Genomic DNA, 17,795 nt, shown 5'->3' with positions numbered 1-17,795 from the left:
AATTTATAGAATTATATTTAGAATTTATTTATTGTTTTATTCATCCATTCTCGCTATCATTTTCAACAAACCCATGCGTTAATTTTGTTCACATTCACTAACCACTTCTGGGAGGATATGCTTATGTGGTTTATGTCATATCCTCATCAAGGATGTAGTGTTCTGCTGAAGCAACCTACGAAATTTCCGTAAGTGACAGCGCATTTCCCCACTAACCTGCCCGGCCTGCGTAACTTCTGAAGCAGCGTAACTTTAGAGTTCATGCTCAGGCTTTCGACCAGCGGATTTCAAGGGCTGGAACACCTGTTTTCGCGACCGAGTGCCCCAACAACACGGCCAAGATGTTGAATATGTGGAAAGTGAGGGAGCTGGTTGATAAAGCGTGAGTATTGTGAATGTTTTCGACAGTATTTCGGTGTCCTGTCTCATACCTGTTGAAAATGAGACACGTACGCACTCATTGACGTCACATCGCACTCTCTAGAGCTAGCACAGTAGCTAACTACAGCTTTGTTGTGCCCTTAAAACTAACGTATTTCGCCTGTGTATTCAGCAACTTTCGTTTTCGAGTCGGTTACGATACTTTTTCTTGTTTATTACGACTTAATTTTGTTTACGAGACAAACTGTACCCTCAAACTTCCTTACTTTTAACTCAGTGGCTAATTTTATGACAGTTGCTAAACTTGTGTTGGCTGTCAAAACACGGCGCTTGTGTTTAAAAGCGCTTTACATGCCAAACCGACGTATTGATTGTTAACCTTTCTGAGAGACTAAATTAAGTAAGAGCACGTGTTTTAATTGGCATTGGAGTGGCAACAACTTTTTCATGCTTGACAGCCATTGTCAAGCACTATTCAAGCTAATAAGCTAGCCTGAAATTAACAACGATTCTTTGTACATATTTATATGGTGTCAGTTGCTGATTAATTGGCAAACTGTTTACACTTTCTAGCTGTAATTCTGGTACAAAGGCTGTAAGTGTAAAGATGGTTTTGTAGCTTCTGTTATGGAGCCTTTGAGTTTCATGAAAACTGCTGCTGTTAGACTGAAACTGGTGTTTTAACCCTTTAAAGGACAGGAAAATAATACCCTAAAATAAATATTTTTGTCATTTTCCACCAAAAATCTAAATACTACAATGCTATATTTTTGTTCAAATTATTGCTTTAATTTTTACATACACTTTGTGCGTCACATGATACTCATATTAAACTGATAAACATTTTATACATGAGTCCATAAGTCTCTTGACCTAGGTATTTGCTGGAACCCTCTTTTAATAGTTTTCTTTGAAATCTCAGAAGCCATTTAAGGGCTAAACCCTTTTTCAGACTGTTCCGTCTGTCATGCACACTGTTATCTACTGTCTTTATGAATAGTTGTTCAGTGGGAAATTCAGAATGATGTTTTTCTTTAGAAGTGCCAAGGTCAAGAACAAATTAAATCCCCGTCTTAAAATAAACTGCTGGTCATAGTCACAGACTACACTTCTGTTTTATTTCTTAGACTTTAGTATTACCCAGTTCATTGTTCATAGAAACTTGATAATTATTTTATCTCCAAGAATAACATTGAATAGTGATCATTAAAGAGGTTATTACTCTGAGGTTGAGTTTTTTTTTTTTTTATCCTTTGCTACCTTGCCCTTTTCCGATAGTACAGAAAAGCAGTTACTGAAAGCATTAATTTACAAATATGACTTTGCACAAACCTTTGGGTGTTGCTTAATAAGTGGGTATGTCCCTGAAACTTACATTTACACACTCCTCTTCAGATGTGGATGATATAAAGTATCTGACACTATAGCATATTGTATTGGCTCTAGCAACTTAATAGACACTACAGAAAATCTCTAGAGAAGCAATAAAATAAATAATCAATGCGATCTATTCTAGACAGCCAACACTCATGAAAAAAAAAAAAAAAAGTCATTTCCTGTTTTTGCAAAGCAAGTTTGAAAGCAATGTAGCAAGGTGGAGAAATTTAGCTCATTGCCTCCAAAATCAGTCTGCCATCTCTACTAACAGTATGACCTTTTAACAGACTTCTTGCCAAGTGTAGCCATGGGTGGACTGACAATGTGTGGGGAATTTAGCTTCATGCTGGTAAAGCAATGAGCCTGTTCCTAAATGGTGTGAAAGTCCTGAGATGCCACAGGAAGACTTCTGTGTTATAGTATTTAGTGTAGTAGATGGTATTATCACTCAGCCACGGCTATCGTGTAACTGTGGAAAGAATTTCAGTAGTACCTTAAATAAAAATCAAAGCAGCCTGCAATATCCTCAAGCTGTGAAACCAGTTAATGCGGTTGGCCTGTCTGGTGTGTTTTTGGAGGATTGGACAGAGTCTTGTTTATCCCAGATTACTTAGAAGGAAATAATTGCACCTTGCAAGCATAAGCAAACGGATGTCCTGACCTCTTTTATTACCTCAAATTATGCTGAAGTTTTGTGTTTGATAGTTTAGGGGGTTTTGTACATCATTCTGTCATTGTCTATAAGTGATTAAATCTTAAATGAGGAAACAAGGATGTAGGGAGGTTTTTTTTTGTTGACTATTTTATTTTTTTTATTTCATCTTCTGTTTACGCTTCCATTGAGAAAGACAATACCAAGGTATTTTTTTCCCAGTTAAGCTGTAAACTGAGACACTAGACATGTCCTAAAGCAAATGACCGTGGTCTTTATTAAAACCACAAAGTGATTTTTAGGAGTAGGAAAGACTGAGGACTCCATAGAGTGCTTTTATTTGATCCACCCTCTATTCTCAGCGAGTCTGTCCTACAACCCACCCATATATTGAGATCTTGTGTGTCTTGTATAACCACTTTTTATGTCACTCAGGTTATGTCCCTCTAGTGCTAAACTGGTTTAACATTAGAGATTTTGGCCCTGCTTTGCTTATCTCCATCAGGTATTCAAATAAAGGTGGGGTCTAAGATTGATGATTGATAATGTTTTAGGCATTATTTACATGACTGTTCTAACTTTCTTTTTTTACTAGGCAATAAAGAATAGAATTTTACTGACACCAGGGCATTTTTAAAATGGTTACTAACTCACCAGATAGCATGATACACAAATATGTCCGATGCTTTTTATATCCACCTTATTCTTCACGTAACAATGGATGTGGCCATTTGTAAATTTTTTGGGTCTTGCTTCCGGTCTCATTTGATTCCTGCTATTTTTAGCTGTACAAAACCGCTCGTTTTGCTGCTTGATACTGCAAATTGGTGTGTCTTATTGTATTATTTTAGTGTATCATCTTAATTATGAACACACTGGTTTGTAATGCAAACCATTTTACCGTTTACTACATGTTGTTATTCTTCTCATTATTTCCCTATAGCGGTTAATGAACCGGAAGTCTTGCCCATAGGCTTACTTCCGTGTTTAGAGATAAGGTGGATAGTTTGAATAGGAAGTGATTTTCAGTGTGTCTATAATCACTGTTAATAAATAATCCGTATAGCATAGTCAGATTCTGTTCTGTTCTCTCATCATTTACACACCCTTCATGATGTTCGAAACACATAGCCTATGATTTTCCGCCTTGGAGCAACAAAGGAGATCATTTGCATAATGTCCATGTTTTCATGTGCTTTGCGACCAATCGTGATGCACAATGTTGAAATGAGCACAAGTGTGATCGAGACATTTTGTATGGCCGTATGTAATTTCATAATGGCTTCCAATGATTTGGAAGTCATATGGATTACATTTTTGGTATTGTTATTATGCTTTTTTTGGTCTTTTGGAGCTTAACAGCCCCTGCTCACTGTTTGCTTTTGTTGTATGGAAAAGTGCAGAATCACTGTCAGAAATAATGTGCAAAAACTGGGGCCTCTAAGGGACAACTTTGTACCTCATCTACCCCTTTAAGGTGCTTATTATTAGAGTACTTATATGTATGCTTATGGTACTACTATAAGCCTTTTAGGGCTAAATAAGGTATAAAAGTATCCCTGTTTTATTCCTAAAGGTACTATTTTTGTTGGATATTCTGTCTAACATTTTTTTTGTGTATATATATATATATATATATATATATATATATATATATATATATATATATATATGAATGAAAAGGACATTTTTTTTTAAACAAATGGTCTTTCTTCCAGTTTCACAGCCAAACAAACTTCTTTTCAACATAGATTCCTTAATCCATTCAAGTCACTTGCACAATGAGTTGCCTAATTTTAATTAATATAATTTCCTTCTTGCTCAATGACAGGATTAAACTGATGTGATACAGAATTAACTACTATGATTGGTCATTAAGGACCTCTGTTTACAATGCTTATAACAAGTATCTCAATTCAATTAATTTTGCAACTAAATTCTATGAAATTTGTTTTTATTAGGCTTTCTGCCACTCAGTAATTCATTTTTTTAATATATATATATATATATATATATATATATATATATATTTAGGCTTTGCTGAAGGGCTCTTTTTCCTGCTGATACATTTTATTTAATTTTTTTTATCATATAAACAGTCTAAATAAAGGATGTTTGACTTTACTAAAAGGATGTTGTTTTAATCTCATTCTTACAGAACCAATGTTGTGATGAACTATACAGAAATTGAGACTAAAGTTCGAGAAGCCACCAACGATGACCCATGGGGACCATCTGGACAGTTAATGGGGGAGATCGCTAGGCAAGTGGAGGGGATTTTGATGCTTGATTTCTTCCTCTGAATCTTATGTTTGTATTTGTCAATAGTTACACATACTTCCAATATGAAGAGTCTCTTAAGATAAGCTTTTCTTATTTTTTGTTTCATTTCAGGGCCACATTCATGTATGAGCAGTTTCCAGAATTAATGAACATGCTGTGGACTAGAATGTTGAAAGACAACAAGAAAAACTGGAGAAGAGTTTACAAGGTATGCTTTACTGATGACGGTATAGGACTGAAATGGTTTTGTTTTGCTGTAATCTGTCATGAATTTGACTGTCCTCTCTACCGCAGTCTTTACTGCTGCTTGCGTACTTGATCAGAAATGGATCTGAACGGGTTGTTACTAGTGCAAGAGAGCACCTGTATGACTTGCGTTCAATTGAGAGCTATCATCATGTAGGTGAGTGAACTGCGCAAAAGCTTATATAATTATTCATCTGTCATATACACTGTTTGATATCTCTTAGATACTAGGATGAATGGACTTTGTTTCAGATGAGAATGGCAAGGACCAGGGTGTCAATGTGCGTCAGAAGGTGAAGGAGATGATAGAGTTTGTTCAAGATGATGACAGATTGAGAGAGGAGAGGAAGAAGGCCAAGAAAAACAGGGACAAGTATATAGGCGTGTCCTCTGACAGTATGTCGGGCTTCAGATACTGTAAGTCCCTAACTTTCTCTCTCTCTTACTTGCGCACTCACACACACCATTCTCACTGTTATATTTATCAAGGTTTGCAAGGTGTTTTTTTTTTTACGTTACACAAAAACACATTTATCATAAGGAATATATCTAATCGGGACTCTCTGAAAACAAGGAGGTCCTGTGTCTCCTCTCCACTGTTGTTGTCCCTGGAGGGTTTGCATTGCCAGATGAGTGAACTGTACTGTACTGTTATTTTGATACCCGGCATAGCTGCGTTTTCACATGACAGCATAAATTATGTTTTCGATGTCCTTGATTGGGAAGGAAAAATGCAATGGGTTATTTGTAATGGCTGTTTTAGATTTAACTTGTATCATGTTTAGGTTGACAGTCTTTTCGCTCTAAAGTTTAATGAAACTTGATATATATGTCTTTTATTGTGTTTTTGAGATGGTGGCCTGCATATTTAATCAGTAATGTAACCACAGTCCAATCACAGTTCTTAGTTATGAAATATACCCGTGAGGAAGCATCTTAGCCTGATTTTACTTCTCTTTACATTGACATCAAATTAGTGGGTGAATCTCACCCTGGGTCATATTTCACCCCATCCCTGGAAAAAAAGCATTACAACATTAAGCCTCTTTTTAGTACCAGTTTTTGAATTATTTTCATGACAATTAAGCACACCCTTATAAACCGTATAATCAACAAAAAAGAAACTGCTATATTAATTAAATTAACTATTTATTATTACTTCATGGTAATATGTATTGTCCTGCCTGTAATTTATGCTAATTAAGTAATTAAATTCTAATGAGAACCACTAACCATAACCATTAAGAATAATGAAAATTACAAAACAACCTCTGAAAACATCCAAATGCATGACAGTAATTAAAATAGGTCTGAAAATGTGTTTAATTTATCAATGAGCTTCATTTTCTTTTGCAAAATGTTTTTTTTTTTTTTTTTCCTCTGATTTTAATTACCCAGATATGTTTTTGTGGGATTAACTCTTTTATTCCTTATATTTCCATATATGAGTTCTTAATGAAGTTTGACTGTATAATACGTGCGTATAGCATAACACATTTCCTGTCCTGTTTATGCATTCTGCAGCAGAGGACAAGTTTGATTTTAGAGAGTCACGCTCCAAATGGGATGAAGACTGGGACAAAAGCAAGGGGGCTTTCCCTTTCAGTGACAAACTGGGAGAGATCAGCGATAAGATCGGAAGCACCATTGATGACACCATCAACATATTCCGCAGAAAAGACCGGGATGACTCGCCTGACAGATTCAGGTCAGGACCCCCAGGCTGTCTCACTTTCCCCTCTCAGATCATCTGGAAACTCCTTTTCTGCCAAGTCTTCTTTTGACACAAATAATAGAAATGTTATAACTAATTATACAAACAAATTGTTGACAGTTGTGTCATGAACTGATTGTGTTTTATCTACTTATTCTCAAAGAAAGGAAGCCTTTTGTTAGTGATCATATATAAGCTAATGCTTTATCTTCTCTGTATAGTGAAGGAGATGAGGACCGTCGGGGAACGCGAAACGGGCAGTCGGGGAAGTCAGAATTTAAAGATGATGAAGAGACGGTGACAACCAAAAGCGTCCAGATCGTCCAGTCCACAGAGACCACTGCCACTCGTAAGAGAGGAGGCATTCCATCCAAAACGATAGACCTGGGAGCAGCTGCGCATTACATTGGCGATAAACCCTCCACCAACACAAACACAAGCCAGGTAGATGAGAGAAAAACTAGCTACACTACCAGCACTAGTCTTTTCGTGTTTAATTAAACCTCTTTGGCATTTGGACACATCGATAATGCAACTTTAAGGAGAGATTTGTTAATAAATAGTGTAAAATTAAATAATAAACTTGTATTCAAAATAACGTAGACTCTACACCGACATCCTGTGGTTGCAGTGAAGAGTGTTTAAGTTTGTCCTTTCTTTGTTGCCATAGACCACATCAGCAGTGAGCCAGCCCAGTTCTGGTCTAGTGGACTTGTTCTCGGCAGATCCTGCACCTGCTCAACCAGCTTCCCAAGGTAACAGTAGTAACATGCATCCTCTTTGGATTTCTCTATGTTAAGAATATTTTGGTGGATCTAAAGTTTTGGCTGAGGAAAATATTATAGAATGTCTTTTTTTATTTAATTTATTTGACTTGTGGTTCAACACTACCTCAACACCTGAGCATGCAAGCGCATTTCACTTTAGTATGCTAAATTAATATTGAAGGGTTCGTCCTTAAAAGAAGTAGGGTTGCACTGTTCTACCACTTTAAAAGTAAAAATAAATCCCAAGAGTGCTTTGTTCATAAAACATGAGGTTTTTCAAACCACCTTTAAGGTAGTCAAGTATCGCCCAGAGGGCTGACAGAAAATACAAAGGAGTGGGACATTCATAGCAAGCAGCATGAATCTTGCAATGGACTCAGACACACTCGATGAACACAGCATTGAACTTGTCATAAATAGAACACTGATGCACATTAGGAGTCATTTACATAAGGTAAACATTTCTGTCAAACTACTGTTCTGGTCAAATACTAATGAATAGTTGTGCAAGCCGTAGTTGGATATACATGAAGAATGGATGAGGAGATAAGTCAAAGTAGCAGGAAGCACTATGCCATTAGTTTGGCAGTGTGGATGTAAAGGGAGGTGTGCACAGTGAAGTTTAGCATATGCGCTCTGCTTCACTCCTGCTGCCTGCTGAAGCATTTAGTCACTGGGGCCAGATGTCAAAGCGGTCCCCGGTGAGTGTGTAGTGCTGAGCAGATACGTAGATCTCTCTCCTCACTGTCCTGCTCCCTCCACCACCAGCCAAACAGCTGCATCTGTCCTCCTCCACATAACTCCAGCCACAGGCTGCTGGAATGTAACGTGACCGGAGTGTGTGTGTGTGTGTGTGTGTGTGTGCCCCTCACAGACTCCAACAGATGTTTCTTATTGTGTTCTCCATTTTGGTCTTTTCCTTAGGATTTTAGTAGGGGATTGATATGTTTCACAAATCTAGAATGTCATAATTGAATCTCTCTCTTTCGTTCTTGGTTCAGGCTCTGACCTGATTGGAGGTTTTGCAGATTTCTCTTCTCCTTCAGCTGCAGCCAGTCGTCCATCATCAGCTGGTATGTTTATATAAATCCTCTTAACACACCATCAGGTCAAAAATACAACCCGAAACTCTTGATTATTTTTACTTCTACTTACAACAACATATACCTCTGTTCAAAAGTTTGGGGTCAGCCATTTTTTTTTAAATACAGTTTTACCAGGGATATATTAAATTTATCAAAAGTATCAGTAAAGACTTTTACATTTTTACAAACGATTTCTATTTTAAATAAACTTTTTTTTTCTTCATCAAAGAAACCTGAAAAAATACATTACGGTTTTCACAAAATTATTAAGCAGTTTTCAACATTCATAATAAGAAATGTCTCTTGAGCACCAAATGATCATATTAGAATGAAGACTGGAGACACTGAAGACTGGAATAATGGCTGCTGAAAATTCAACTTTGCAGGAATAAGGTACAGGAATAAGTTAGAATTAAATATAAAAGTTATTTATAAAGTATTTTATATAAATTCTAAAACTTCTCAGTATTAGTCTATTTTTGATCAAATAAATGCATCATTCTTGAGCAAATGACTTACCTGCCCCAAACTTTTTTCAAAAGTGACTAGTACGTGTGTTTTCTGAATGACTCATCAGTTAATCGGCTTTAAGAAAATCCTATATAATTAGGTGGGTTTTGGCCCCAATCAGGTGTGCTTCTCAAGGCAGTTTAAATAAGACGTTCAGAAACAGCTGAATGTGGTGCAGTTAAATGGAACAGAGCACTAGGGTCTCACACTGACACACTTTTAAACTTAAAAAAAAAGCAATGTCCAAAGATGTGTCTGAATGTAGCAGCATAGGAAGAATTTAAACACACAATTACTTAGAAGCCGTGCAATCTGTCTAATAGTTAGAACTGCAGAATATTTAAAGCACCACCACAAATATTAGAACTAGTAACCAGAAAATCTAGATAAATTTGTTGAAGTTACTAATCGATTAGTTGACCACCACTACCCTATTATTATCCCTAATATACTGTTGTTCTTTAAAAGATTTGCAACTCCAAGAGAAACAAATAAAGCCTTGCTTGCTTTTGCCAAAAGACTGTATTTTTTTTTCTAATTAAACTCACATGTTAAAATAAAAGCCTTAAGGGAGTGGAACTTGAAAGACACAAATTGGTGATGTGTGTGTGTTTTTATATGGTTGTTTAAATATAGTTCTGGGAATATAACAGAAGGCTGTTTGTTTTTTCTCCTGGACCGGAGTTTGCCATCCTCAGCTGCCTGTTTATGAAATACTCCAAGCAGAAAGCTCTTAAATAGTGAGAGGAGGGGGCAGCCATATGGTGGGCTGCTGTGCTAAAAGCTAATGAGCACAGACACATTTCAGCTCTTGTTGGGTGTGACATGTCTCCCTCTGCATTTTTTGGACTGAGCTGAAGTGACGGAGAGTCTGAGATTCTTTTTGATGTTCGTGCATCTTCAGTGCCCTGATAGTTTCATTACTAGTTCTCTTGCATTTCTCTAGATTTTCGTATTGCTCATTTACATGCAAATGCACATCCTCTGCTGGATGATAAAGCCTGACATGAAGCAAGATTGTGGAATTTGTGCAGTAAAAGCACAAATGTGTTTTGATCAAAAAGCTTCGTAACTATTACAACTTCCTTCTATGTTCCCTTTGCCCTTTGATCTCTGTGTACCATTTCATCAGAAACTTTTGTCTTTCCTCAGCCCCAGCATCTAGTGGGAATGGAGACTTTGGTGATTGGAACGCTTTTCCTGCAACCCAGGCAGCCGTCCCTGCAGCTCAGCCTGTTAACCCTGCAGGAATAGACCTTTTCTCAGGTTTGCAGGCGGCCCCTGCTCCTGCCCCTGCATTCACAACACCCTCATCTGACCTCTTTGACCTAATGGGCTCCTCTCAGACCTCTAACTTCAGCACCTCCCAAAGCATGAACTTCTCCATGACCACCTCTCAGACCATTGGCATGCAAACGTCCAAATCACAGGTGCCTACTGCCTTTGAGAGTTTTCTCGATGTATCTACTATATATTTTTGAGAAATGAGTACTTGATATCTTCTATAATCATGTTTTTTAGATCAAGGCACCTTGAAATGCTTTGAAGAGCCCAGTTTTCGTTTCCATTTTGATTTCCTATTGAAATGTATTTTTTTTTTTAAGCCAGTGACTTTCAGTTTACATGATCAAAACTATGATTCGCTACTTGCTATTGATGTTGGTTTGCAGGTGGCATCTTCTCATCCTTAATTTTATTGAATGAATTTTTACGCCCTTGCATTAAGGATGGGCCATCAGTATTTTTGATTCATTTTCTGAGAAGAGAAAAATTGTACAGAATATTTCCATTTTTAAAAAAAAAAGAAATTAATAGTTGATAATTTAATTTATTTCTCAAGGATGCATTGAATTGATCAAAAGTGACAGTAAACATTTATAATCTAAAAAAAAAAATCTTTTGCTGTTCTTTTGAACTTTATTTATCAAAGAATCCTGAAAAAATGCATCATGACTTTCCACAAAAATATTAAGTAGTACAGCTGTTTTCAGCAGTGACAAGTAATAATAATATATTTTTTTTCTTGTGCAGCAAATCAGCATATTAGATTGATTTCTAATGCATCATGTGACACTGAAGACTGGAGTAATGGCTTCTGAAAATTCAGCTTTGCCATCACAGGAATAAATTACATTTTAAAATATATTAAAATATAAAAATGATTTGATATTTAAAATGTTGATATTATAATATTATTATTTAAAATGTTAATATTTCACAATTTTACAGTTTTCACTATCTTTGTTTAAATAAATGCAGTCTTGGTGAACATAAGAGACTTTGGTCCAAAAAAACTACAAAAAAAAAAGGCCAAACTTTTAATTATGAAAGATTTTGATTGTGCCACTGTATATACCTAGTTTTAGCATTACTATGCATTTCATCAGGTGTTGCAACTATAATAGACTTTTGTGCATTCCCGTCTTTTAACATTGTTTACAGCACAATAAAAGAATAAAGATGAAACCAAGTGATGTAGAGTTGCTCATAGATAATGTGGTTTTCATTCAGATCCCCCATCTGTGGAGTACTTAATGCAGCTCATCTAAGTGGAACTGCACACTAAACACTATTTACGCAAGAAAAGACAATTCTGGCCGAGGTTCAGAGCCAGCGGTTTAGAGAGCAGGCAACATGAAAGTGAAACGAGCGAGGGTTAACACGCAGCATCGGCACAATTTTCCACCCACCCCCTCCTCATTACCCATCAACCCCGGTCCCCCTGGGACGCCCATCACAGAGAATGGCAGAATAAGGAGGAACAAGTTTAAGTCAGAAAACCATTAAATTGAAACAAAAGCCTTGTACAAAGATAATATTTGCATGCTAAAAGCCTGACCTACTTTAAAATGGCAAGTTTTGTTTGGCTAAAGAAAAAAGCAGCCCCCCCGATGGTATAATTATAGGGACTTGAGATGCATTTTTACATGCTGAAATAATTTTAGGAGAAGACAATGCCTCTCAACCAACATTTCTGTCTTGTTTAACTCCAGAATCTTGATAACCCTGAAAGACCACAGTGCAATGTTCTGGAGTATTAATAGTGCCTTTCATCTTCTCTGACTTGTGTCATTCTGCCATTGGCAAACATTCGTGGTCATTGGGGAATTTAATTATCATGCTTGAACTGCAGCAGAGCAGTATCATCTTAGAAAAATCAGAGAAAACATTGCGTTTGATCATATGGATACTATCATATATGGTTTGTTCTAAAACTGATTTGATTTTCTTTGTCTTTGCAGTCACTTCAGTCAATGGGGAGCCCACTGATGCCCCAGCAACCGATGGCCCAGAAGCCCAATCCCAAAGCCTCTTTGCCTTCCACCTGGTCCAACACTAATGTAGACATAAACCTGGACTACCTTGGCCCTGGCATGCAGCCACCCAAACCTTCTCAGCCCACACTCAACATGATGCAAGGTAAGCAAAGATACTGATGTAGAGTGTCTACGACAAGAATCTGGAGTTTAGAAAATTAAACAAACTCAACAAGTTAATGTTGAAACAATTAGTCTATATGAGGAGCAGCAAAAATGAATCGCTGACTTAACTCCTAAATTAAATATATAAATGTCTGTTTATGACTAAAATAGATTATTACTATTAGAGCTTGAAACCTTTTTACGGTGTTTTCATTTAATGTATACTGTCATTTTTTCAAATAAGTCACACTACTGTTCAAAAGTTTGGGGGTTAAGCTTTTTTTTTTTTTTTTTTCCCAAAGATATTAAAACTTTTATTCAGCATAGAAGCAGTGACAGTAAAGGCATTTGTAATCACAATTTCCCCCCAAAAGATATTAAGCAGCATATCTCCTAATAAGGCTGTATATAACAGTTTTTAACATTGATAATGATAAATGTTTTTTTTTTAAAGTGTAATAGATTAATATTAATAATATTTGACTGTTGACTACTTTTACTGTATTTTTGATCAAATAAATGCAGCCTTAACGAGAGACCTGAAAAACATTTGTAAAAAATCTTACCGACCCTCTAGTGTTTTAAAAAAAACAAATATACTATATATTTAGATATTATTTAAACAGTGTTAAAGTATATTTTCAACGACAAAAAGATTCAACAACAAAAACAAAAGAATTTAAAAAAGATTGGCAGCCCTTATTTTAATTTTTTCCCTTCTCTATTTATCCTGCAATAGGAGTTCAGACTCCTGTGAATGTGATGACTCAGGGCTTTGCTGGAATGAACCTGGGCATGCAGGCTGCTCCTGCAATGGTCAGACCGCCCACCAACACCATGATGGGAGGAATGAACATGGGCATGCAGCCTGGCATGGCAGGTAGCACCATGCCAACCATGGGAGGGATGCCAGTCAATCAGGGCATGATGGGAATGAATATGAACATGGGAATGTCCACAGCTCAAATGGGGATGCCAGGAGGCATGGGCATGGGTACGGGAATGCCAGTCATGGGCATGAACCCTGCCATGGGACAGCCTAAGCAAGATGCCTTTGCAGATTTCGCCAACTTTGGGAAATGAACTGCAGAGTATTAAGTGAACAGTCCTTCTCTAGATGTGACCATTAAGAACCTATGAAGAGCTAGAAGACAAAGACTACTTGAATGATGTCAAATAAAGCCACGTAGGAAATGTTTAAATGATACTCATGTACAACTGGATGATTATATTATTTTCAATGTTCTTCTGATCAACTGTACCAAGGAGCCCTATCGAGGGTGGCTGGTTTGTGCTCAGAATCATTTCAGTCATTGCACATGCACGTCCCACGTTTCCATTGCGTCGGGATATCGCTTTAAGGAATGTGATGATCGTGAATGACTCCGGTTGACTTTCTCCTTTCACGTAACTTCTTAATTTAACCCAGGAAGAATTGGGATTCTAATGCTGTAGAAAAATCCTAACGATCAATTCTGGCCTTTCCTCTACTCTGCTTTAAGATGATAACCTGTAAATATTTTTGCGAGCAGACAATAAGTTATTGAGTTACAAGATTAATGAATTATGATGGTTTTTGTATGGAGTAAAGTTTGTGATCACTTGCCATTTTTGTATTTGATTTTTATTCAATTAATCATTTTCTGAAGAGAAATTAAGTACTTAAACATCAAGATGATAGAATGACGATTCCAAATCAAAACCTTTGTGGCCTTAAATAGTGTACTTTTTCAATGAAAATCTAATCTACTTTATGAAAATGCTAAATCTGTCCTTAAAACACATGGTGCCTGTCAGTCTCTTGCCTTTTTTTTCTAAAAGAAACAAACTCTTAGGATGATATGAAAAGTACAGTATTTATCAAAGGTACTGTTAAAGAAGATATATATCTAGTTGAGTACGTAAGTGCACTTTTTTTTTTTTTGCATGGATAACTTATAAGGAAGAGTTTAGGTGACTAAAAGGATTTTATGTATAATTGAACCTGATACGGGTTCGTATTTTTATGCAGTTCTGCTTATGCTGAGTGTAAGCTGAGGCTGTGTTTGTAAAGCCTGGTAGCAAACAGTTTGATGCTGTATCCAGAGGACCATCACTGTATTGTCAAGATCATCTGTTTTTGTCCACAGTCTCCACTTAAGTTATCCAAGCCCCTCTCTTCCAATCTGAGGCTTTTTACAAGCAAAATGACCAAATTCTTCCTTGTTTCTTTTTTCCGAAGGGTTGCTTTAGGTTTTTGTAGTCAGATTTGTTGGGTTCTGTAGGATCTCAACTATTGAGTGGTTAGGGGTTGGGGAGTGTTAAAGGAAACACTATATGTTTATGCAAATATACAGCAAGCAACAAAAAACTAAATCTTCCACTGAGAATGTTTAATGTTTTCAGTTTCATACAATGACTTGATTGTACTTATCTTTTATGAATGACAATAAAGATTTGATTTCCATTTTCATTGTGAAGCTTGTTTTTATCTCCTAATCTAATCTCTAATCAATCTCATGTCTAAAAAACAGTGTTCTTAGAGCCCTCTTAGGACCTGACTCCAAACGTTAACTTTGCATGCATTAATAGGATGAAAGCAGTACAGCCACGTCACATTTTCACTGGATCCTTTGCCAGTGAACTTTTTAATTGGTGTAAAATGAATAAGCCATTTTGAGAAATTTGAGCTTAATAAAGGAAAAGAAACTAGCCAGTTCTGGTGTTCCCCTGGTGTTCTGGACACGTGTTCCCCTAGCCGGTGCCAAATTGTGATTTTATGAATATGCAACAAAATATAGAACCTTTCCTCATAAATAAAGAGTTTTATGAATAGGCAAAGCTGTGAAAGGCAATTTACATTTCTAGTAAGTAGTCTATACTATTATGCTGGAAAAACAAACAATTTCTTTACTAGGTGAGGAGTCTTTGACTCATTCTTTACTAGGTGAGGCCATTTTTGAAGGTGCATACAACTGGAGCAATTTGACCTGCAGTTACTGTTTAAACCATAAATATCTGTAACAATGATAGAACATCTTCATACAATAGGGGGAATGATTTAAGGTATTGTATATGGACACGTGACTAATTCAATCGCATTGGAAGACTAAGATTTAAAAAAAATGTTTTTCATATATATTTGATGAGGAGAGTATGGTTAATATATGCAGTAAGAGGAAAAATAACACTCAAACATGTCAAGATAAAAAGCTTTGAGTGTTACATGCAATTTCCAACAGCTCAATTAACCCATTTATACAGTTTTTTTTTTTAATCCATGGAGACCCAACTGCATTTTTTTTACACTAAAAGAGGTAAATGTCTAAATAGAAAATACTGTTTGACAAGAAAATGCTGGCCATTTTAGTGGGGTTGACAGATTGACTTTCATTTTAACAGAACAGTGAAGTGAATATCACCAAAGATGTCTTAAATATTGTCATTTCCCCTCTGATAATTTGTTAAAATACAACAAAATTAGACTCGAGGTGCAATGTTAATGCTTAGTGCATCAGTGTCTTACTTCCCCCTAGTGGTCATTCAAAGCAAACACAAGCTGTGCTTTGAATGTGAGACTTTCACTTTTTTTTTAATCACAATTAAAAAGAGTTCATTTTACTTAGCTTTTAACATATTGTTTTCACCTTTTGATATACATATCAATATGATACACTTATTTTCCAAAATCTTTCTGGGTGATCTCCATAGAAAGTAAACTAAAATATTTCATCTGGGTAGTCTTTAGTCCTGCTGTATGTTCACAAGAAGAACGTTTTCTCCTCGTACAAAAAGCTGATTGACATGACGTGTGTGCACTCTCCCATACTCCACTTTAGGCTTGGTTTCAGATTTGTGTGTCGCTTTTAATGTGGTCTTGTCTTTCTCAGAGTGTTCAGATCTCTCCCGAGTATGTTTGGGGTCGGTTCTCCTGGTTTGGTCTGTGAGATGAGATGAACTACAGCGTAGCTCTGACTTCTCAACCGCGCTGAGAGCCACGGTCTCTTGCACTTTTAACTTTTCAAATAGCTGTAATAGAAGATGTGTTCAATTAGATTTATAAAGCAATATAATTAAAAAATCCAAGCAAATATATGATTTAAAAAATCTTCAGTATAAAGCACAGTAAAAAAGTGCTCATTTTTCAATTTAATATTTTTTAAATCAATAATAAGTGTGAATAAGGATTAATAAAAAATTAGGAATATGTATATTCAAACAAATCACCCTTGTGACAGTAAGTGCTTTCTCATGATAAAGAGCTTGTCCCAGAAGTGGCTCCCTGTATGTTTCATCCACATCCACCATCGCCTGCCACCAAACGGATCAGCAGGATAAAAAAGACAAATATTTATATTTAATAATGATGATTATTAATGATAAAGGTGATTTAATACTTACCAGGTTCCAAAACTTATCAAATGCCACCACAAAGCCAGAGCACACTCCTCGGAGCCCTTTAAAGGTCCGGATGTGAACTTTGACTCTGATTTTCTCCTGAACGCATCTATTCAGCTCTCCTAATGGACTGCCTGTGTGCACTGGGGGGAAAGACACAGAGCCTAGTGAGCTAACTAGATAGAAAGCATTTTTTGAAGTGGACAAACAGTTTAGTGTTTACTATCGTCTTGTGATCTAGACAGCAAAGGCAGAAACATACGTGGCATTCTGGTGAGCACATTTTTGGCCGCTTTTCGCCGTCGAGACGGTCGCTTGACTCCGCTTCCCTCGCCCTCCTCCTCAACCGGGTTGTTCACCATGAGTCTCTTCAGTCTTTCTATCCTCTCCGGGTCTGCTTTACCCTTCTGTGCCTTTCGGAGTCTTTTCTCCACATTTTCGGGTTTCGCTCGGCCTCGACCGCCTTTCATGAAGCTCTCATATTCTGCGATGTTATTAAAGCACTTGATATTGGGGTAAGGCAATGGCACTTGCGGGGAATACAGAGCGAGAAGAGGGTCAAACTTATCCGAGCTGATGTCCAGCTTCGTTTCGATATCATCTTCATCAGTTTCTAGTTTTTGTCTGGAGGTCTCGGTGGTGGTTTGCTGGTCAGATGTTTGGGAAGGTGCTGAACGGACCTCACTTTCTGACTTTCTCTCATCTTCCTCCATTTTTGAATGAGCCGCAGACTGCGCGGAGAATCATGGGTAACTTCTCCGTGTGAACCCACCGATGAAATGGTTTCCTGTTAAAGCCACTAGTAGAATATAAAACATGCCAGTTTACTAATAGGAAGCCTTAAAAAGACCTTTACTATTTGTAATAATATATTTTTTTGTTATATACTTAAAACTAAAATCATTAAAAATGTTACTTGAAAAAAAAAGTTAACTGAAATATTTCTTTTTTAAAACTAAACTTATTTTATTTCAGCTAGTT

General features: G+C 36.6%; 2 protein-coding genes across 2 annotated transcripts; one reads left to right on the top strand and one right to left on the bottom strand.

The window, feature by feature from the left end:
• The first annotated feature begins 218 nt into the window (after positions 1-218).
• On the top strand, positions 219-14,889 carry LOC306853100 (clathrin interactor 1-like). Its single transcript, XM_079390286.1, has 12 exons — positions 219-382; positions 4,569-4,673; positions 4,805-4,901; positions 4,988-5,096; positions 5,192-5,356; positions 6,464-6,647; positions 6,875-7,097; positions 7,324-7,408; positions 8,422-8,493; positions 10,168-10,445; positions 12,258-12,435; positions 13,177-14,889. Exons 1-12 carry the CDS (start codon positions 342-344, stop codon positions 13,518-13,520), a joined length of 1,881 nt encoding a protein of 626 aa, XP_079246412.1. The 5' UTR covers positions 219-341; the 3' UTR covers positions 13,521-14,889.
• On the bottom strand, positions 14,654-17,565 carry LOC306853101 (U7 snRNA-associated Sm-like protein LSm11). Its single transcript, XM_079390287.1, has 4 exons — positions 17,077-17,565; positions 16,818-16,957; positions 16,644-16,727; positions 14,654-16,445 (listed from the first exon to the last, which is right to left on the bottom strand). The coding sequence occupies exons 1-4, from the start codon at positions 17,525-17,527 to the stop codon at positions 16,161-16,163; spliced, it is 960 nt and encodes a 319-aa protein (XP_079246413.1). The 5' UTR covers positions 17,528-17,565; the 3' UTR covers positions 14,654-16,160.
• Between the last annotated feature and the right edge of the window lie 230 nt (positions 17,566-17,795).

This window comes from Barbus barbus (genome assembly GCF_936440315.1).
Source record: "Barbus barbus genome assembly, chromosome: 33".
NCBI classification, from domain to species: domain Eukaryota; kingdom Metazoa; phylum Chordata; class Actinopteri; order Cypriniformes; family Cyprinidae; genus Barbus; species Barbus barbus.
The sequence above is the reverse complement of the archived record's forward strand: the minus strand, read 5'-3'. Positions and strand labels throughout refer to the sequence as shown.